The sequence below is a fragment of the Polypterus senegalus genome, chromosome 12 (assembly GCF_016835505.1).
Source record: "Polypterus senegalus isolate Bchr_013 chromosome 12, ASM1683550v1, whole genome shotgun sequence".
Lineage (NCBI taxonomy): Eukaryota > Metazoa > Chordata > Cladistia > Polypteriformes > Polypteridae > Polypterus > Polypterus senegalus.
The window spans coordinates 22,173,228-22,195,495 of NC_053165.1; the positions used below are offsets into that span (position 1 = coordinate 22,173,228).

At 40.1% G+C, this 22,268-nt stretch overlaps 1 protein-coding gene across 3 annotated transcripts in view; it reads right to left on the bottom strand.

Moving 5' to 3' along the window:
• The window catches only part of LOC120541257 (plexin-A1-like), a 710,643-nt gene that overhangs the window by 11,620 nt on the left and 676,755 nt on the right, over nt 1–22,268 (bottom strand). For all 3 annotated transcript variants that reach the window (XM_039772729.1, XM_039772730.1, XM_039772728.1), the window contains 4 exons: nt 18,520–18,710; nt 5,209–5,378; nt 4,006–4,218; nt 1,554–1,704 (listed from right to left, as the gene is read on the bottom strand). In XM_039772729.1, coding sequence (XP_039628663.1) covers nt 1,554–1,704; nt 4,006–4,218; nt 5,209–5,378; nt 18,520–18,710 — 725 coding nt within the window. The remainder of the gene's footprint in view (nt 1–1,553; nt 1,705–4,005; nt 4,219–5,208; nt 5,379–18,519; nt 18,711–22,268) is intronic.

Genomic DNA, 22,268 nt, shown 5'->3' on the forward strand with positions numbered 1-22,268 from the left:
ATATAGATAGATAGATAGATAGATAGATAGATAGATAGATAGATAGATAGATAGATAGATAGATAGATAGATAGATAGATAGATAGATGTACATGGCCGGCCGTTCATCCCGGCCAATACCCCCAGGCTGCCAGATGGAGCCCTCCTTGCAGCATAGAGGTGCCCCAAATGCCAGCAGGGAATTACAGACAATGGACTTTTAATGCACAGCCCTGCTGGATACCTTGGGGGCCGCCAGGAGTCGCTACAGGGAGGCCCAGAGACTATTTGCCTTACGCCCAGGAAGTACGTCATAGTCACGTGGACAAAGGGAATGATGTGCTTCCTGGGTGAAGAAAAGAAGGATTTTTATCTGACCCGGAAGTGTTCCAGGTCACGTGGACAGAGGAGGGTGAAACGCTTCCGGGTCAAGGACTATAAAGGACTGTGGGAAATCCCAGACGGACGAGCTGAGTTGGAAGGCAGGGTGGCTAAGCGTCTGGGAGAGGAGGATTGTTATTGTGATTGATTTATTGTTTATTGGAGAATTGTGGAGAGGAGCGTGCTTTGTGCACATTATTATAATAAATAATAATAATTTGACTTTTACCTGGTGTCTGACATGAGGTCTGAGGGTACAAGGGAGCGAGAAAACCCTAATCTGTCACAATATATATATCTCAGTGGCCCTAGCACTGATAACATCAGCCAATTGTGATAGGGTTCCTCACACCATAATCCTTTACTTCTTCTGTCTAAACCAATTTTGCACCAATCTACTCACTGCACCATGGATATATACACACACACACACACATACATGATCAAAAGTAATTCACAAACACCTATATCAAATGAACAGCCACAGCCTCACTTTTTACTTCAATGGCAGTGTGAGGTGTTGTGACAAACCAAGGCATGAAGGACATTAAAGCTGGTAATGTGAGAATTCCACTTGTCACTGCTAAAACTCCATACTATTCATTTCTTTGCTGGTCTTCTTGCACACTGCTACATATAGAAGATATGAAACACTGCCCCCTATATTTTACAAACCATATGTGGTTTCTTGTTATGTTGTTAACTGAAATGAATCTTCAGGACCTGTAATGCCTAAACACTTTGTCACTATCTCACCCCACATCAAACATTATGATACAAAATTACGTTTCACCATAATTACCTTTTTTATCAGTTCTGTAACATATTCTTTTGGTATGTACGTTGATTTGAGATTCAAAAGTGAGGATATTTGTGTTAAAATACTTTCAATGTTCAAAAAATGTCCAATAAAACAAGCTACGGTGCATGAGAAAGTTTTACTTGTAAAAAAGAACCATTAGCTACATCCCTAAATGTGTACTCTTCCTTCTTTTCCAATGAAATGCTAAGTCACTGATTAATCAATATAAAAGTTAATATATGAAATCAAAATTACTTGATTGTAGATACTGTTTAATTAAAGAACAGCAAAAATGGCAGCCTGGATCAAAAGTGAGAGTCCTGCAGACTAAGTCCTCTGGAAGCCAAAGAAGAAAAGTAACATTTAATAAAGTAAAACCCATTGTGCTCACCTCATCTTTGTACTTGACAATGTAGGAGTAAATCTCGTGCAGGGCGCTCATGCTGTTGAACTGGCTCAGGTGTAGTCGGGATTGTTCGGCCAGGTAGGCACTCATGTCCTGATCACTGATTGCTGGCATTCTGGAAATATCTGAATAGTACCTGGTAGGGTAGGGAAGGGGTAATATTTAAATAAAATTGTCTTGAGATGATGGATGTGTGACATAAAGGCCTAAGAATTTTAATATTGCATTTGAAGATTGTAAAATCAAAATAAGACAGATGGTGAAATTCTAACATAAAATATATCAGAAAATAAATGCTGTCAATGAAAAGCTCCTTTAGTCTTGTAAAAACAATACCCTTGAGCATTGGACTTAAGAGACTCTCTACTGGCATCCACAAAGAGAAAAAATAAGTGATTAGGAAGAAGCATATTTAAAACACTTGGAAGTGTGGTTCCTGGCTCATTAGGTAAACTGATGTAGTGACTGACAGTTGGTATCTGTAGCAGCGTGCCTTTTTAAAGACTGTTGCATTCGTAGGTGACATTAATGATATCTTGAGTCAAATATTCTGTAAACTTTAATACATCAGCTAAAAAACAATACGAGTGTGAATCAAAAATTATCCGCACTCCAGCTGTAGAATTTATTTTAATTAACTTTCAAAAAAGACAAATACATCATTTTCCGACATAATCTCTCTGCTTTTCAATGCACTTTGTCCATCTGTCAACAAGCTTTTGTATTCCTTTATTAAAAAAAAACGATTTAGGCTGAGCTGCGAGTCATGAATGCACTACTGTCTTCACCTCTTCTTCAGATGTGAATCTTCGTCCTCGTAGGGCTTCTTTCGAAACCCAAGTCTGTCGTGGATTATTGCATAGGCAAAGCCATGGCTGATTTGCAAATGATTTGTCACATCATCTACTGCCACTCGTCTGTTCATCATAGTCATTTCACATGCACTCTCAATGTTGTCATCAGTTGTGGACAGGCGTCCAGCTCCTTCTTCATGGCTGACACAAGTGCGACCTTCCTTGAACTTCTCTATCCATTAATACACACTTCTTTACGACAAGACACTTTCTCCATACTGTGCACAAAGTCTTCAATAAATATCGGCACCAGGCACACCCTCAGACCACAAATTATGAATCACTGCATGTTGCTGTTCTTTTGTGCAAATCACAAGTGGGGCAGCCATTGCTTACATATGATCTGACGCAACATGTTCACACCTGCACAGCAGTGACTAGGGAAACAGGGACCTCATACAGAAAGCGCAGATAAGACAGTGCAGCCAACGAAAGTTTTAGTATAAACGGAGTGTGGATAATTTTTGATTCACCCTCGTACACATACAATTTAAGTACCCTAGGTTCTTGTCCATAAGCCGGACTCGTGTATAAGCCGGAGACCAAAAATCATATGGATTTTTAAAATAAAATCTTATCATAGATAAGCCGGACTCATGGATAAGCCGAACGTACTATAACCTATAACTAATAGAAGGGAGGGAGGTCTCACTCGCACCCATTTAATTTCTTTAAGGGGGGAGAGAGTGTGAGATATTGGCGTCTCTCTCACTCCCCGCATGGCGCAGTTGGAGCGCGTTCTTTCTGCTCTGGGCGTCGCCGAGTCAACACGCGCGCATAGCGGTCATTCAAATTGTGATTTTGTTCAATTTTTGTTTTGTGAAATTTGTTAAATTGGATAATGTAAAGAAGACTCGAAAATCTTATCCCAATCATTGAAAAATTGAAGCGGTGAGCTATGCCGAAAAGTATGGTAATGCGGCGGCGGCTAAAGAGTTCGGAACAGACGAGTCAAACATCCGGCGATGGAAAAAACAAAAGCCTGCTATAAAAGCAATGCATCCGAAGAAGCGCTGCCTTCGGTCCCGAAAAGAGTTTTGGCCGGAATTGGAGTCACAATTGCCACTGATAGTGAAGAAGAATCTGAAGAAGAATCCGAAGATCAAATCAATTCTGATATTCCAGAATCTTTTAACGAGATGTTTGATCTCTTTAATACTACATCTGATGAAGAATTTGATGGCTTTGATTAATAAAAATTAATTTTTAAAAATGTATAACTTTTTTTAATAAATTGATTTTGTGTATAAGCCAGACTTATGTATAAGCCGATATTCTATTTTTTCATTTTCACAACTTTTTTCCTTAGATAAGCCGCGGCTTATAGACAAGAACTTAGGGTACATTTGTAAAATACAGCTCTGTCCAGTATCTATGCCCACTGAATTGGCACAAATGTATCTAGCAGTAGATGAAAATGGCCATCACATCACATTTTTTGGTAATCAAATCCAAAAACCAACAGCTCTTATGTGGTCAAAAACATTTGTTTATTGTTTTCTCCATCATTAGTTGGAAAAAAAAAACTTGTTTTCACAGACATTTCAGCACAAAGAAAAGGGAGATGATGTGATGAAACTTACCTCTCGACCCAGTTTTTGTAGTTTGGAATGTCTTTCGCATAGAGAAGCTTGTTGGAGGGTGAATCCTTCCCTAGTTTATGCTCTGATGTTGAGCATGAGTCCATAAAGGTCTGAGCCACCACTGACAGGCAGGCATCTGTAATGCTGTTCTTATGAATGTCAAACACAAACTGGGGGTTTTTGATTACATTTACCCAGAATCGGAGAGGTAGGCTGGAAAGAGAAAAGGGAGACAGAGACTGGGGTTACTTATGGAACCTATAAAGCCTTCTTTGTCACGTCTAAGTTCTAATATTATAAATTTGTCTTAATAGGTGGTTGCAGTAGAAAGAAAGAAAAAAAGACGAGACAGTACTCCAAGTATTTTGGTTTCTATTCTATTGTAGGAATAAAGCTGGACAGTTTAACATCTGTAGCAGAGCGATGGGCACTAAGCAAACTCCTGTCAATAATGATCTCCAGACAGAGGAGCAGCTTCAGTGACAGACTGCTGTCACCATCCTGCTCCACTGACAGATTGAGGAGATCGTTCGTCCCCGACACTATGCAACTCTTCAATTCCACCCGGGGGAGTAAATGCTAACATTATTTAAAGTTATTGTCTGTTTTTACATGCATTTTTATTACTCTTTAACTTAATATTGTTTTTTGTATCAGTATACTGCTGCTGGATTATGTTAATTTCCCTTTGGGATTAATAAAGTATCTATCCATCTATCTATCTATCTACTTTCTCTTTCCCCCTTACATATATACAAACTAAGAAACAGAAAGATTTTAGGTAGAAGACCTGGGGGGGAGGGCCCCCTTCACCCCTTCACTATAAATTCAGTTATAGTGCAGTGAGGTTGCGATAAGTGCCTTTACAAAGTACATAAAAACAAAAACGACCATACTCCAAAGAATAAAAAATCTAGGTATGCACCAAAAACAAAGAATGGCTTGTCCGTGTCATGCACTGATTTTAAATTAATCAAGAAACAAAACAAATTATTGTGCTATACATCTAAAGTACACCACAATAAAATGAACTTTAAAAAACTAAAATATGAAAGTCGTAGGAGCTGCTAACAACTTTTTTTCATTGTACTAAAATATGAAGACTTTGTTCACAAACACTAATCCTTTATTAAAAAAGATTTGTTTAAATCATACCTTACCCTAGTCTCCCTCCCAAAACTCACCCAAACAGTTGGTCCTTACCAATTACTCTTCCAGGTGTGTCGAACATCCGAGTCTGTGATCTGGTGTTTATCCGCTTGCTCGTCTAAGAAGTCAAACATGTACTTGATGGCTAGAGGAAGGGCACTGCCACGGTGTGCTGTGCTGAATATCGTCTCAAAAAGGTCATCAACAAACTTCTGTAAGGTACCCTAAATGATCAGTGAGAATAAAGGGAGGTGTTAATGGCTAAACAGCACTGGTACACAGTGTAAATGAGGGCGAAAGAATCATCAGATAATTGCTATAGGATTAGTCTGAAGGATCTGTTATGAGACACTACAATGTGTTACTGATATAATATATAGAGTAGGACATCTGGCTTTGGTCACCACAGTACCAAAAGGCATAACAGCACCAGAAACTGTGCAAACAGGTTCAGCCAGGTGCATCCTAGGACTAAAGAGTATGTTCTGCTCTGACAGGTAAATTTCTTTAGTCATAAAAAGAAAAGCCGGTGAAAGTTATCAGTAAGGTTTTGAAGATAACAGAAGGACCAGCAATGATGTGTGGAGCTGAGACATGGGCAGTAAAGAGCACACAGGAGAAGACGGGAGATGTGGCAGAAATGAGGGTGTTGAGATGGATGTTTAGAGTTATAAAAAAAGGACAGAATAAGAAATTAGACAGAGGTATGAAAAAAGTGGGAGAGATATCCAAGTAAAGTATTGGAAAATAGGTTGAAGTGGTATGGACTTTGTGATCAGCAGAGACAATAAACGTGGGCAAAGGAGGGATGGGAACGGAGGTATAAAAGGAAGATGAAAACAAGGGAGGCCAAAGCAGAGGTGGATGGACAAAGTAAAATCTGAAGGAAAAGGGCTTGACTGGCAAGGAGGTGTAGGGCCAAGCTGTTTGGAGAAGGCTGATCAAGCACATCAACCCCACGTAGAAGTAGGAAAAGATGTAGAAGAATAAGAAGAAAAGAATGTGAAAGGATATACTCCAGGGCATAAAGATTCTCAAAGGCATTGCTAAAACTGATCCATCAGAATTCTTTCAAACAAATAATGAATCATTAAGGTGGAAGCCAGAAAGAACTTCTTCACATAACGGATAACAGAAATCTGGAAGGAGCTACTGAGTCATGTACTGCAGTAAAACTTCATTCTTAGATAACAAAAGAACATTATAGACTGAATGGTCTCTTGTTGTTCATTAAAGTTACTATATTCCATTGGTAACTAGCCTCCATACCAAAATCTAAAATTTCCCGCAATTAGTTGAATTTTGCATAAGGTTGGGCATTTTGCTTTCCTCAAAGTAAAGCTACTATGTAGCGCAAGTTGCTTTTATAAGGGACTTAATGATGTTGACTTTGTTCATGAAAACGGTCAAGTAGCTCTCCCTTCATAATTCTGACACGACTATTTGATATTCAGCGGCTGTTCAAAGTTCCTCTTGCTGCACTAAAGGGGTACAGTGTTTCTGTGCTGAGAGGTTCTTAGCACTTTTGACTGAACCATATGACACACGCACAGAAATCTGTTTCCATAACTCTTCAAATGATTGTGATAGAGAGCAGCAGACATGGATGCTGCTTGTACCTTCATTGGGACCTGCATGTGGTAAACTGCCTGCTTATTAATGCAATTCAGAAAGGAATTAGAGCATAAAGATAAGCTCAAGTGTTTCTGCCCAACTGCATACATCTGTACCTTGTGGAATCAGTTGACTGAATGCAGGAAAATGACAAGGAGGACGGGTTGAGTTAAAAGCAGCAATTAGAGATGGGCAGTGATGAAGACCAACAGGCCCTGCAGCTCTTGAGGACCAAGTGTACGCATTAAAGTTAATAGTTTATGACACTCATGGGCTTGACCTTTCACCATAGTGTACAGAAGGAACAGAAACTGATATTGTACTTCACAAAACTCTTCTTCTTCTGTCGAGTTACATTTGCTTAACACAGTGGAAGCTTTGCTGGAGGCTACTCTGCTGTGACATTATCATATGTATAGTTCACTGATATATTAATTACTTCATTGCTGAACATTTAAAAGCTGAAATGACCTTTAAAATTGTCCATAGTGTTAATATGTTCAATATGGAAGTAGTGCGGTGTTCGGTTGGTCCTGAAAACACTATTAACACTGTCACCGAGACACCACTAACTCACTCAGTTTTCATATGCTAGCCATCTCTCCTGGAGTGCCCTGTCTAAGTGCTAAACTGCAACGCAGAAAGGAACTCCTAGGCCATTCCTAGACTGACAGGTATTACTGTATATAGCAACTTCTTATTAAGCACAATCAAGCAAACTAAAAGTTGCAAGAAGAAAAAAGAATCATCATATACGAGGTGAGACACAAAAATAGCCGGATTGGTAAAAAAAAAAAAATTATTAATGAATTCCAGCATTCTAAACATTGTCACCTTCTCTATACTCCCCCTCCCAATCTCTACACCGCTCCATACATATCTTCCATTGATTGAAACAGTGCTGGAAGTGTTCTGGCTTGAGGCTCTTCAACAGGTTTGCCGTTTCTGCCTTCAATTCATCCATTGAAGAAAAATGTGTTTCCTTCAGGTCACTTGATTTTCGGGAACAAGTAAAAATCACATGGAGCTAAATCAAGTGAATTGGGAGGATGATCGAGGACAGGAATGTTTCTGTCAGTCAAAAACTGCTTTACGGAAAAATCAAAGTGCCCAGGAGCGTTGTCTGGGTGAAGCACCCACCACCCTTTCAACCTGGGCGTTCCACATTTTCTTGCCCTTCCTTGAAACGTTTATGCCACTCAAAAACATGTGTGCGAGACAAACTGTTATCACCGTACACTGTTTTTATGATTTCATAACGTTTTTGTGGCCATTTTGTTCAATTTTGAGAGAAATTTGATGATGATTCGCTGTTCGATTTTTTTTTGCCTGACATTATCACGGCAACTTGTGTAGCGATTGCAGCACAAATACTGACTGGGCTATTCACGGGATATACCTAGCCAGTCGGCGGTTTGAGAGGGCGTGTAGCGATTGCAGCACAAATACTGATTGGGTATTCACGGGATATACCTAACCAGTCGGCGGTTTGAGAGGGCGTGTAGCGATTGCAGCACAAATACTGGCTGAGCTATTCACGGGATATACCTAACCAGTCAGTGGTTTGAAAGGGCGTGTAGCGATTGCAGCACAAGTACTGACTGGGCTATTCACGGGATATACCTAACCAGTCGGCAGTTTGAGAGTGTGTGTAGCGATTGCAGTGCAAATACTGACTGGGCTAGTGATCAAAGATAGGAATGTTTTTGTCAGTCAAAAACTGCTTTACGGAAAAAGAGAAAATTCGCGAGAAATTTGATGTTGATTCGCTGTTCGATTTTTATTTCTCCTGACATTATCACGGCAACTCGTGTAGCGATTGCAGTGCATATACTGACTGGGCTATTCACAGTATATACCTAGCCAGTCGGTGGTTTGAGAGTGCGTGTAGGAGGGGATATAGTTCTATAATTCACGTCCGGCCGACCTCCAGTTGGTTTTCCAGGAAAGTCCCAAGCCCAGTCCAGTTATTTTTGTGTCTCACTGTACAGTTGGAATTGATGAGGAGTGCTACAGTCACCATTATACTCCAATTTTCTCTTTCTATTGGCTTCCAGTTGCAAGGTTCTAATTGAAAACACTTGTTGTAACCTAGAGATCCCTACCTGACTCTGCTCCTCGATATTTAGAGTTTCTGTTCTCTCTTTTTACGTCCCAACAAAATTCAGCATCTCCACACACTTTATGTACTAAAGCAAGACTCAAAACCGATTATAAGAAGTTTGCCATCCATGCAGTAAAGAAGGCCACAAACAAAATGATCGAAGCTGATGTGAAATCCAAGTTTTTGGGGTTTTCGTAACTGGCTCTTTGGGTGAGGAACTGACGACTGAAGAGAGACTTTATTTTTAGTTCCATTAGACTCTCTAGCTGACCAAAATGCAATGCCATCCATGTTCTGGAAGATCTTTGAAACAAAGGCCTTGCTCTGTGCTTCTGGAAATGACAGGGTGTAGGGTAGGTTATAGGGTGGCCGAATTTAATGTGTGCAGGATCATTATACAAGCAACCATAATTCAAGTTTTAAGCAGTATGTGCTCAATATGCTCTGGAAAAACATTTTTATTTCAAAATGCTGGGACCCTTGGGCACTGCCAGGGGGTGCCTGGATGTTTACTGGGCGCCGTTTGGCAGCACTTCCTCCACACCAGGAAGTGCTGTCGGAAGAAGGTCGCTGGACACCTGGGGTCCTTCCGGGTGTCCTATAAAAGAGGCCAGTCATCTCTACTCAATGGCCAGAGTGGGGAGGAAGAGGACAAAGCTTGTAAGGAGAACTGGAGATGAAATGACTGTGCTGTACTTGATGTTGTGGATATTGGGCTCTTGTGGGGGGTGAAGAAAGAGCAAAATAAATGTGTGTTGTGTGGTGAAACTTGTGTCCTGCCTGTCTGTATCAGGTTAGGCTTCATAAGGGTGTATCTGAAAATTACTACTTGTCTCCAACACTGGAGACTTCTCATAAAATGATTCACTTTAACCCCATAAAGCCGGCACAAAAATGGAGGGATTGCATGAGGAACCATGAACTCTTCCTCATCCAGTACCCAGCTAAGGTAAGTTCTGATGGTCTTTTGGCTATGGACAATGATATCCACCCTCAGTGTTTCAGGGTTTGGCCTCTATTTAGCACGTCTCTTGTGGTGGTCCTTCTTGAACCTGCTTCAGTGTAGGTTGATGAGGAAGCAAAGTGTTTGCTATCGGCCCATGACAATCAGTAATGCCTGCAAACCCCAATTTCAAGGACGTTGGTTGGCAAAATTGGATAATCACAACCCAGGGATACAGGGTAAACTAATGCCATGGGGAGGGGCTTGTTTCCGTTAACCAAGAGTCTTGTTGGAACAAATCATGCCATCCTTCAAACATTGGCTCACTCTTTTTGACCCACATGGCTCCTGCCACCGTGCTGTGTTCCTATTAAATTATCACCCAACTCGATGTCTCTGGCATTGAGAAGATTAAAAAAAAGGCTTCTGAAAACTCACACATGCTTTCAATGGCTGTCCAAACTACTCCAAACTTACTGATGTTCAGGTGCCTCTTGAGACTGCACTTACTTAAAGAGTACAAGGGAGGACCCAAAAATTCCCGAAATTGTTAATTATTATACAACTTACAGCAATCCCCTTTTAGCCACTTTAAAATACTCCCCTCGATACGCAGCACACTTAACTAGGCACAGTTTTTGTACTGATCTTTGTTCCAATGTCTAGGCCCCCGGTGATTTGTTTTTTTTTTTTTCCTGGATTTTTAAAGCTGTAGCAAATTGCCTTCCCTTCAGTCGAAAATTTCAGTTACAGGAACCAAAAAAAATTAAAAAGGTCACAGGGAGCTAGACCTGGGGAATACAGGAGGTGTGAAGCACAGCCACATTGGTTTAGAACGAACACCTCTCGACTGATAACGCAATTTGGGCAGGTGCGCTCTCAGGGTGCAACAGTGTGTGTGTACAGGTGTGCTGTCATGGTGCAAAACGCAGTGTTGTGTGCGCCACTGCTCTGGATATTTGGTTTCCTGCAGATGTGCCAGCAGTTGAGTATAATGTTTATGAGTAACAGCCTGTGCACGGGGAAACTCTCTGAACAAGTCTGTTAATGTCTAAAAAATAGAATCGATGTCTTGATTTTCAATATATAACCTGATGTGCTTTTTCCAACTTGTAGAAAAACAAATGCCTAAATCACACACATGACTATAGAATAAATGTCTGCAATACGCCTCTCGATCAACTCAACAGAATGTCACTTGGCAGACTGATGAACAAGACTGAAGGCATACGATACCAAGCAGCACAGTTGATAACTACACTCTACTTCCCTGTACTTGACAAATTCTAGGAGTCTATGGGTCCTAGTGAAGAATGCAGCTGCCAGAATCTTAACTAGGAAAAGAAAATCCGAGCACATCTTTCCAGTTTTGATGTCACCACACTGGTTACCTGTGCCATTTAGAATTGACTTTAAAATACTGCCTATGGATTACAAAGCCTTCAATAATCTCACTCCATCCTATATTTCAGAATGCCTCTCACCTTACACTCCAAATCGTAACCTTAGATCTTCAAATGAGGGTCTGCTTAGAATTCCAAGAGCTAAACTTAAAAGAAGCGGTGAGGCGGCCTTCTGCTGTTATGCAGCTAAAATCTGGAATAGCTGACCGATAGAAATTCGCCAGATTAATACAGTGGAGCACTTGTCATAGCTTAATTTGAGTTTAATCCTGATATTCTGTATATGCATTTAATTATCATTATCATTCCTGTTGGCTCTATAATCCATACTAACCCTTACTTTCTTCTGCTGTTCTCTATCTGGTTTTCTGTGGTGCCGTCTGCACCACCACCACCCGATCAAAGCACCGTGATGTCCCTACATTGATGGATTAAAGGCCAGAGGTCCACATGACCATCATCATCAAGTCCTTCTGTGTGAACCCTGAATACCATGAGGACTGATTGAGATCATTGATGTTAGGTAGAATGTCTAGTCAAGGCTGGGTGGTCTCGTGGCCTCAGAATCCCTGCAGATGTTGTGTTTTTTTTTTTCCTAGCTGTCTGGAGTTGTTTTTTTTTTTTTTTGCTTTTTCTGTCCTCCCCGGCCATCAGACCTTACTTTTATTCTATGTTTATTAGTATTGCCAAATTGTATCTTTCTCCATCCTGTAAAGCAGCCTTTCTCAAATATTTGCGACCAGAGTTTTCATAACAGCTTTAAATGCGCCCCCCCCCAACATTTTTTCGAAATGTAGATGCATATTTTATTATACCTACTTAACTTTTATCTTACATTTATCTAACTCTGTATTTATTGTTGTAGTATCAGAATGTAGTTTAAGTTCATTTGATTTCAACAGATGTTTTTTTTCATATCTTTGATTCCTGTTTTCTTTTTTTCACATCTTCCCCCACAGGTTGAGAGCCACTGCTGTAAAGCACTTTGAGCTACATCATTTGTATAAAGATGTGCTATAGAAATAAATATTGTTGTTGTTGCTGCTGCTGTTGTCCCGCCTCATATGTTCAGACCAAACTTTCTGACTCTCTTCTCTAGTTCATCAGCAGTGGGACCAGCCAAATCAACAAGCGTCTTAAGCAGCACTGCTCCTTGCTTTGGACTAACAGTAATACTACATTTTTAGTGTTGTCTTTTTACTTTGCTATTTACAGGGTGAGACAAAATAATGTTAACACTAATGGTACTGCTACGTATATACTTATAGACAACTGTTGTGGGCAGTTTATATGCCACATATGGTACATGTGTTGAACATGGTGGCAAATAGGTTGCAACATTCCTGGAAATCATCTTGTACATATGAAGTATGTTTTGTGAATAAATTGTTTCCACCATTCAAATGTTAACATCATTTTGACTCATCCTGCATTACTTGTGAACACTTAACTTTCTAATCACCCATATTGCATGATGGTTGGTTTATAGATTACCTTGGATAAAGGCATCAGCCAAATAAGGAATAAAAATAATGTTCTGTGAAGAGAAAGAATTAAGAGAAAGTGTGTAAAATAACATTAAACAGTCCCTCATAGACGTTTAGCAGTGCTGTCTGAATGCCCATTAACAGTTTGTAAGGATTTTGGTCACCATGTACTTGTTTAAGCTGCTGGTGTTCAGATGTGTGTAGTGGGTTATATGATAACTAATAAATTAATCGAATATGACGGTGTGGGAGTGTGGTTAGATAAGTGTGTGGATTAATAGACGGGTAGACCTCAAAAACAGACTTTTCTAAAAATCTTTTTAATACAGACTTCTTTAAAATGTGCAATCTAAAAGTTTTGTTGCTCAAAGCACTGCAGAGTTATGAATCATGCACATTACAAGAGATAAAAGGAAATTGGAAATGTGGTCAGTCAGGAGGCTGTACATTGCCGATCAGCAGATAAATGAATGAAAGCTCTAAGGAACATCGTCCTCCTCGGGCTTCTGCTGGCATGAGATTCTGACAAAAAATGTCTGTCAAGGCAACTAAGTATGCAGGTGAGCAAAGGCCCCTTAGAACAAATTAGAAAGAAAGAAAGAAAGAAAGAAAGAAAGAAAGAAAGAAAGAAAGAAAGAAAGAAAGAAAGAAAAATGTATTGTTTGATGGACTTTGTTATTGACTATATTTGTACACTCCCTCTGAAGATGGGAATTGAGGAAGGAAAAAAAAAATCTCCTGCTAATATTAGCAGTGAGGTCAGCCAGAAAAATAGCACCACTGCTTCTCCCAAAAAACTCCAGCACAAGCAGAAAAATCCGAGATGCTTAGCATCTGCAAATTGCCCGGCATAGCTCAGAGGCCAATAATGCAAATTACCCATTCAGGGGTAATAAACGGCATGGCGGCGCAACATTTCTTCCACTACAGACTTAATATCATTCCCTGGAAGCCACAAAAGAACAATAGAGCTTTATTGACGACCATATTACGGCTCCACTTCATAAAGGCCATTACAAACAATAGTGTTTAATTTGTGTCACAGACCATTGATTGGGCCGGCTCCCGGGGTCAGTTTCAGCTGACACAGGGAATCGGTTAAAATTACAATGTCAATCAGAGCAGGAACAAGAGAGGCCCAGGAGATTCTGCGCTACATTACGGTAACCAGGAGCTGCTTTTTGCCTTGTCAATGGAGTTAAAGAAGTGCTTGGGCTGCGTTCTCTCTCTCTCTCGCGTTCTCTCAGAAGGCTGTATTAATTTCTAAATTGCTTACTCAGATTAACTGGAAGGGGCAGCACATTTGACTGAGCGCCAGCTACTTTGGTATTTTGGCACATGTCTACATCTCACAGCAATGTTGGCACACACATCAAAAAAAGAGAACAGAAACAAGAAACACAAATGCATGAATTAATTATTTTTAATAAGCATGCTAATGCTGATGCTGCTGCTGCATTGAAAGTGACCACCCATGTGGTTTTCTATTCAGTCCTCTTTTACTTCTTGATTTATTACAAATATTAACCGAGAGCACAGGAAGCGTTGCGTGTAGCACTATATGTAGTGTGAAATCTGGCATTGTAATTGGGGAACCCTTTAGTGCTACAGTGCTGGCTGAACCCTGAAATCTTACTCATGTTCTAAGGAATATACAATAAATTAGGCATGGACACTTATCACATAGGGTATCCATATCCTATATAGAAAAAGAATTGCATCATACACAGATAGCGCAATCTGAAAACAAGAGACACGCCACCTTGTCTGACTGAGCGGCATCACGCACAACAGCCACTTCTTATGACACATGTGAACTTAGATGTCGTATGTACTACGCTAAAATAGCAATTTCACAAAGCTGTTTGAGGTAATTGTGTGCAGTGAACCAATTTGCTGCAGACTAGTGCTATAACTTTAGGCTACATCCACAGAACTACGTTTTCATTTAATAATTGCTTTTAAACCAAAACAATCTCCATCAGTACTAGCATTTTGACATCATTCACGAATGTATCTCCATCCACACTGTAAAGACCGAAAACACAAATGATGTCGATGTTTGCATACACTGGGCACTGTCGGCTATGGCATTTATCGCAAAACTGTTGCGACCAGTAAATTGTTTGCCTTAAAAATTCAATTCAGATGCAAGAAGGGAAGCAACAAAATAAGCACCATGGAAAACAACAATTCTATGCCTTCTAGGTTGGACCGGTGACCAATCAGAGAATGAGACGTCGTAATGAGCAAAATCCAATCAGGAATCTAACAGATTTGATTTTGTCTTTAGTCCAAGGGGCGGGCTCTGCGTTAATGAAAGCTGACAACCAATGAATGCTCATCCTGAAGTACAATATCTCTCTATATATAAAACCCAACGGCTGTCTGTATATCTGTCCACTTTTCATGAGAGAACTACTTAACAGATTTAGATTGTTTTTTTTTTCTATAATTTGCTTGAACATTCCGGGTGAATCTGTGACCTGTGTCATTGTGCTAAGTATCATACAGTTGTGCTTGAAAGTTTGTGAACCCTTTAGAATTTGCATAAATATGCCCTAAAACATCATCAGATTTTCACTCAAGTCCTAAAAGTAGATAAAGAGAAACCAGTTAAACAAATGAGACAAAAATATTACCCTTGATCATTTATTTACTAAGGAAAATGATTGAATATTTCATATTTGTGAGTGGCAAAAGTATGTGAACCTTTGCTTTCAGTATCTGCTGTGACCCTCCTTTGCAGCAATAACTACAACTAAACGTTTCCAGTAACTTTTGATCATTCCTGCACACCGGCTTGGAGGAATTTTAGCCCATTCCTCCGTACAGAACAGCTTCAACTCTGGGATGTTGGTGTGTTTCCTGACATTAACTGCTCGCTTTTGGTCCTTCCACAACATTTCGATTGGACTGGTCAGGACTTTGACTTGGCCATTCCAAACATTACCTTTATTCTTTTTTAACCATTCTTTTGTAGAACGACTTGTGTGCTTAGGTTTGTTGTCTTGCTGCATGACCCACCTTCTCTTGAGATTCAGTTCATGGACAGATGTCCTGACATTTTCCTTTAGAATTCTGTGATATAATTCATAATTCATCGTTCCATCAATGAAGGCAAGCCATCCTGGCCCAGATGCAGCAAAACAGGCCCAAACCATGATACTACCACCACCATGTTTCACAGATGGAATAAGGTTCTTATGCTGGAATGCAGTGTTTTCCTTTCTCCAAACATAACGCTTTTCATTTAAGCCAAAAAGTTCTATTTTGGTCTCATCCGTCCACAAAACATTCTTCCAATAGCCATCTGGTTTGTCCACGTGATCTTTTGCAAACTGCAGACGAGCAGCAATGTCTTTTTGGAGAGCAGTAGCTTTCTCCTTGCAACCCTGCCATGCACATCATTGTTGTTCAGTGTTCTCCTGATGGTGGACTCATGAACATGAACATTAGCCAATGTGAGAGAGGCCTTCAGTTGCTTAGAAGTTACCCTGTGGTCCTTTGTGACCTCGCCGACTATTACACGCCTTGCTCTTGGAGTGATCTTTGTTGGTCGACCACTCCTGGGGAGGGTAACAATGGTCTTGAATTTCCTCCATTTGTACACAATCTGTCTGACTGTGGATTGGTGGATTCCAAACTCTTTAGAGATGGATTTGTAACCTTTTCCAGCCTGATGAGCATCAACAACTCTTTTTGTAAGGTCCTCAGAAATCTCCTTTGTTCGTGCCATGATACACTTCCACAAACATGTGCTGTGAAGAGCAGAATTTGATAGATTCTGTTCTTTAAATAACACAGGGTGCCAACTCACACCTGATTGGCATCCCATTGACTGAAAACACCGGACTCGAATTTCACCTTCAAACTAACTGCTAATCCTAGAGGTTCACATACTTTTGCCACTCACAAATATGTCATAGTCGATCATTTTCCTCAATAAATAAATAACCAAGTATAATATTTTGTCTCATTTGTTTAACTGGTTTCTCTTTATCTACTTTTAGGACTTGAGTGAAAATCTGATGATGTTTTAGGTCATATTTATGTAGAAATAGAAAATTCTAAAGGGTTCACAAACTTTCAAGCAAAACTGTAGTTGGCTTGCGGCACCGATTTATTTCCGTCTTTCGGATGAGACGTTAAACCGAGGTCCTGACTCTCTGTGGTCATTAAAAATCCCAGGATGTCTTTCGGAAAGAGTAGGGGTGTTACCCGGCATCCTGGCCAGATTTGCCCATTGGCCTCTGACCGTCATGGCCTCCTAATCATCCCCATACACTGATTGGCTTCATCACTCTGTCTCCTCTCCACCAGTAAGCTGGTGTGTGGTGGGCGTTCTGGCGTACTATGGCTGCCGTCGCATCATCCAGGTGGATGCTGCACACTGGTGGTGGTTGAGGAGATCCCCCCCCCTTGTATGTAAAGCGCTTTGAGTGCCTTGAAAAGCGCTATATAAATGTAATAAATTATTATTATTATTATTATTATTTGCGCGAATCCAAGAGAGAGGACAGTGGGGCCCTTCTTACTCACGCGCCAGCCTCAGAGAGTATCTTACATCCGCTTAGCAAGTGAATGAGAGAACTACTTAACAGATTTAGATCAGGTTTTTTTCTAGAATTTGCTTGAACATTTTTTTTAATTTTACGACTTCTCTCATTGTGCTAAAAATCATAGTTTGATTACAGGAGCGATATATTCACGCTAATCCAAGACAGAGGGTGTGAGCCATTGGGAGAGAGTGATGTCAGGAGTAAGGAGTCGGTCTACCTCTGCGTTTTGGAGTGTACCTTGCCTTTGCTTAGCTAGCAATACCTTTTTGTTTATTGATTTTTAAAGTTTGTCCAGTTTCACTACTCTGAGGGTGGAGCCACGGGGAACGGCTTGTACGGTACATAATGCAGCAATAAGGAATTAGGAAGGCAGGTGTCTAATGCCTTGTGTTTTACGTACCATGACAGAATGGACAAAAGATAAACGTTCTGAGATTGTGGCTGAACCCAGCGTACCTGTTACTCTTTGTACAGCACCAGCTCTGTCAGGCAGTTCCCTATTGAGACTCAACAGTGCTGACATGTTGTCACACAGTTGCTAAATATGACATGGCCTTTCATTTTCAATCATGTAAAATGACACGTTCTGTCGACTAGATCTGCAACTGCTGTCCGTAAGTCCAACATATCCAAGGCTAGAAGTTGCATAATGTGATATCGGTTTCCCAGAGTTAACAAATTATTCTGATAATTATGAAAGTATTCCTCCATGGAAATTTCATAGTCTTCCTTAACTTCTGTTGCTTTAATTGTGTAGCATTTTTCAACAATGCTTATATTGCAAAAATTAATTATTGGAAGTGTAAGTACAAAAGCAGAATAAACACAATCCATTGCTGGAGGCAGATTTACCCATCAATGAGTCACTTCCGAGTATTTTGAAAAGGGCTAATTAGATCTGTTAGTATGCAGTGTTCTTTACCATCATCATCATCATCAGGCGCTCTACATGGAAATCCATCATGTGTCCAAAATGCCCTCATCTCAGACTACTATTGAACTGTGCTCAGAATAAGTAAAATAATAAAACCTGATACTTTCACTTCTGAGACATTGTTGCATGTGCACATATTTTTACCTTCAACAAACTACAAATCTTTTATCAGTAAAGTCATGATGTCAAGTTTCTTAATGCTCATTAATGTTGGTTTTTTTTTTATTGTATCAGTATACTGCTGCTAGATTATTTGAATTTCCAATTGGGATTAATAAAGTATCTATCTATCTATCTATCTATCTAATGAAAGCTTACCTTGGTTGCCAGTAAACGTGTCAAGTAGATTTCTGAAACCATTTTGCTGCCTCTGTCGCCTTCGCGCTGATCCGTGTGGTCATGGTTCTTGACCAGATGCCAGAGTTTTGTGCCGCTCTCCAGATCCGGCGTGATCATAGGTGTGCGGGAGCGCAGGCTGTCTGGGCTGCTGGCAGTACGAAGCATACTCTCTAAATTGAAGGAAAAAATCACATCAGTGAAGAATGAGAGGTTCAACCCAACCACTTAAACAGAAGTGCGACCATCAGCCACATGTAGGGGGATTTACAATAAATAGATTATAAACTGGAGAATAAATCCAGGCCTTAAAAAGTATGCAGATGTAGAAGGAAGTGAGTTTAGATGAAATGTTATTACTCAACAGATGCTTTAATCAGTACTTTTATGAAGTGCCCTTCATGACGCACACCACACACCCGTGTAATTATTCCAGCCGGGAGTATATCTATTTCAATGCAGTCTGTGTGTACACGTCTGTCAGACAATATTTGATTAATTTTCTTTGGTATCAGCTTGACAGGATGGAAATATTAAACTAAAAAAAAATTCAGAAGCAGACTTTGCTGATATTCCTGTGCCAAACAGTGTTGTAGTTCAGTAAACACACGTTTTCTGTGTTGCCTGCTAACATATATCCAGCATATTCAAACATGGCTCACATTGCTCCTTAGCCCTCCGGAAAAACAGCTTCAGGCGTTTTACAGGCAGTCCGCACACCTTTTGGGAACACATCTAAAATGCCCCTAGGCTATGTCTTATAGGGTCATTTAAAAATGATGAAAATTTGTAGTTTAAGTTCTGAAAATACTCCCAAAAGCAAATGTTTCAGTTTTTTAGTTCTAAAAGAAAAGTAAATTGGGAGAACATTTACAGAGCAGGTTTCCTCTCACAATCCAAAGACATGGGAGTTAGGCAGATTGGCAAAACTAAATTGGCCCTTGGGTGTGTTTTGGCGGTGTGTGTTCACCCTGCGATGGACTGGCGCCCTGCCCTGTCCAGGGATTGTTCCTGCCTTGAGGCCTATGCTGGGTGGGACTGGTCCCCATGACCCTGTTCAGGACAGAACTCCACAGTAACACAGTGACAGGACTGGGGGATTAAACTCAGGTCCTTTGTGTAGAAGCAGCACTAAGCACTAGACAACTGAGTCACTAATTTAATTTCTTCTTTTTTCTTTTGTTTGTTGTCATTTTTCCTTTTTATCGGGTGTGAGCAAATCTCACAACAAATTTTGAAACATTTCTTTTTTTCCATTCACCTACAGCCTCCCATTATTTCTGCCCTGTATCTCTTTTCAAAGAGCTGTAGGACAAATCCCATCAAATGAAAAGAAAAACCTGCACCCTTTCCTTCGAGAAAATCCTGAAATGTACTCCAGGATGACAAGGCTAAGCCTAAATGCTACATGTGTGGATCAAAAGCCCGTTCCTCCCTCCATCACAGCACTGGTGCTATTTAGTCTGCTAAAACATCCCCACTCATTTTAGTGCTGGTGAACTTCAGCCTTGTTGCCACGGCAACTCCAAACTGATTGCAAAATGCCTAAAAGGTAGAGAACCAACTCTGACAGTGATCACCTGCAGGCTGGAAATAAAGATACACCAGCGGAGAGGAAAAAAAAAAAAGCTACCTTTATCCCGATTTAAGAATGATCATATTTGAAAATGCACAGAGGCTTAGATGGGATTCGCATGACACCTATGAGATTGTGGGATAGATTTTAATCTATGATGGGACAGAAGCATCTATTTAAAGCATATTTGAACAGAGAAGGCAAAGTGAAAAGATACATTTTATACAAATGAGAATTAGCACCACTTACGCTGTCACATTTAAACTGAACATTAAGTTCTTGAATGTGTTTAGTAGAATTCTGTTAAATAAACTACTAAGAAAACAAATCACAAAGTATAATTGATAAAAGAGAGCCTTTATTAAAAAGTGTTATCATCTGTATCTATTAGTAACTAGGGGACTTCGCACTTTGCTCGCTTCATTTGCCAATCCCACCAGCCTGCGCTATGCACCAGCCACTTCGCGTCTCTGCCGCTCACGCATATGGATTTCACTTTCACCAAACAACAAATCTTTGAATTCTTGCGGATACATCTTTTCATTGGGAAGAAACACTACTTTTCCCTGATTGCAACACAAATTAGATGATCTATAAGTATCCGACTTAAAGTTTAAATCCGAACAATATGTTTGATCTCTTTTTGCTGTTCCGTTATTTCACTGAGTAATAATTTCCGTTTGTTTGCGCTATTGCGATCTTTACTATCATTTTTTGAGACTTTAGAATTTTAGTACTTTCATTATCTCTAACCTGCTCTGCATGTGTATCGCGCCAACGTTTTTGAATTCTTTACAACGTTCCACTTTGTCATCTACTCTGTCTTTTATTTCTGGCCCCGGGCGTAGTTAAATCTCTTGGCACAAATCCTCATCTCATGGGACGTGAAAGTATCTCCCTGAAAAAGTCACGTCTCATCCCAGGATTTTTTTTATTATGATAGAGAGATATCTTTACTTGCATAGCCTGGCAGGTAGTGTGGCTCGGCAGCTGAAATGTTAGACTGTAAGGCAGAAGGGTTGCTGGTTCAATCACCACCACCGACTTGTTGTTTGACCCCAAGCAAGTCACTCAGCTTAAAGGTGTCTTAAATCTAGGCATGCAGAAACTGTGACTTATAATATAAAACGCAGTAGTTGGTTAAAGGATAAGTTTAGTATTTCTGAAGTCAAAGTTATTTTGTCACAAACATACTATATATGTATTTGGCACATGAAATTATATTCTAAACTGCAATCTATAAAATTATAAAAATATCTTGCCTGCACTGGCACTTTACTTTGTAGTCTAAGGGGTACACGGGAAAGACTTAAGTTAAAAACTTACCAAATACATCCACTTTTCAGGCCAAGATAGTTGTCAAGTATTGATATGTGTCTTGCAATTGCAAACATATTGTAAAATAGTTTATACTGTACGCATCATTTCTGAACAGGAAACACTGATATTATGAGATTTAGCCATTTTTAAAAGAAGACCAGCCATGCATAGCTCAGCACTCAGTCTTCATGTGCAACAACCTTTCACCACCAGGAGTGTGGTTTTCTCTCAATAGACCAAATTACAGTAAACTTTTTGTACCACGTGGTTAGTTTAGTTTTAACTTACTTTCGTATTTGGGTCAAAACTCAAACAAGTGAATATAAAATGTATCTTTGCACTCAAGTTATTGTCAAACACTACATGCCGAGGGGTACTGCAGTCACTAGTGCAAGTTACTGTGACTTGCTGAAGACCATCGTGAAGCCTGCTATTGGATCCAAGCGGCAGGGACTGCTGTCTCAAGGAGACCTTTGCTGCAAGACAATGACAAAGTTTGAGGTATTGCCACATCCTCCTTATTCTCCAGATTTGGCAGAGTGAGAGTTCCACCATTTTGGACTGCTAAAAATCATCTGGGTGGCTGTCAATTCAAGACAGATGACGATGTGAAGAAAGCGGGGCATGAGTGGTTGCGAGGACAAGACAAAACCGTTTATTCTGCTGGAATCCGGGCACTTCTAGGCAGGTGGTGCAAGTGCATTGAGAAGGGTGGAGATGACATTGAGAAATGACATGATCAGTTTTGTGAAGGTTCTTTCCATTTTCTGATAAATCCCATTTTCTAACTTTAGCTTGACTACCCCTCGTACATGTCTGCACTACAATTCTGTTC